At 56.6% G+C, this 835-nt stretch overlaps 1 protein-coding gene across 2 annotated transcripts in view; it reads left to right on the plus strand.

The window, feature by feature from the left end:
* SETD5 (SET domain containing 5) overlaps positions 1-530 on the plus strand; it is a 41,187-nt gene extending 40,657 nt beyond the window's left edge. The window contains exon 24 of one of the 2 annotated variants that reach the window (XM_008939593.1): positions 3-530. In XM_008939593.1, the coding sequence (XP_008937841.1) occupies positions 3-309 (307 nt within the window). In that variant the 3' untranslated portion in view covers positions 310-530. The other variant, XM_008939594.1, reaches the window with a different exon arrangement.
* Positions 531-835: the final 305 nt, after the last annotated feature.

Consider the following 835-nt stretch of genomic DNA (forward strand, 5'->3'; position numbering starts at 1 on the left):
AGCTGCCCTGCTGCTGCCAGCCCAGCCCAGCAGACAGCTGTGGACTCCCTCTCCTCCGAGCCGGGCGCGCAGCCCTGCGCGGGCGCGTCGGGCTCCAGCTCCGCTCCCCCCGGTGCTCGCTCACTACAGTCAGACTCGCGGACTATCAGCCTGCCCAGCTCTGGGCAGTCCCTTCTCTACCAGGGCTCCCGGGGGGCGGTGATTTCCAATGCACAACACTATCCGCACCGCGGGGCGAGCGGCGTCCATCAGTACAGACTGCAGCAGCTTCAAGGTTCTGGAGTAAAGACTCAAGCAGGACTTTCCTAGGGTTGCCTGGACTCCAGGAGAACAAAACTGCCCCTAGCTCCTTCCGGTAACCTCTGGAAGTGGTTCCTGGGCCAGTGGTGGGAGCTTGCACCTGATACTGGGGTGCCAGGGGTCAGAGGCTGAGGTCTCAAATGCACGGGTGAGGTTTGTGAGCAGTATTGGCCTCTGGCCTTGTAGGAGAACACAGATATCTCCGAGGCAGAGACTGTAGCAAAGCTGTTCCCTGACACGTGGGTATATTGCAAAAAAACAAAAACAAACCCAACACACAAAACACACACACACACACAAAAGGCAAATGGTTCAAGTGCAATGACTGTGGTGCAGCCTCTGTCTCTTGTCCGTGCCCATGGTCACTCGTGCAGTACAGACGTGTTCTTGAACGCGAAAGCAGTTCAAAGAAAACATTGGGGAGTTGAACTCCACTCCCAAAGCTCTCTTTATAGGTCAGGTTCTCGGTGCATTCTGGGAGGGCTTTAATCCGTTACGATCATTCCAGTCACAAGCAGACGAGCACACACGGCTG

The sequence above is a fragment of the Merops nubicus genome, unplaced genomic scaffold (genome assembly GCF_000691845.1).
Source record: "Merops nubicus isolate BGI_N331 unplaced genomic scaffold, ASM69184v1 scaffold12834, whole genome shotgun sequence".
NCBI lineage: Eukaryota > Metazoa > Chordata > Aves > Coraciiformes > Meropidae > Merops > Merops nubicus.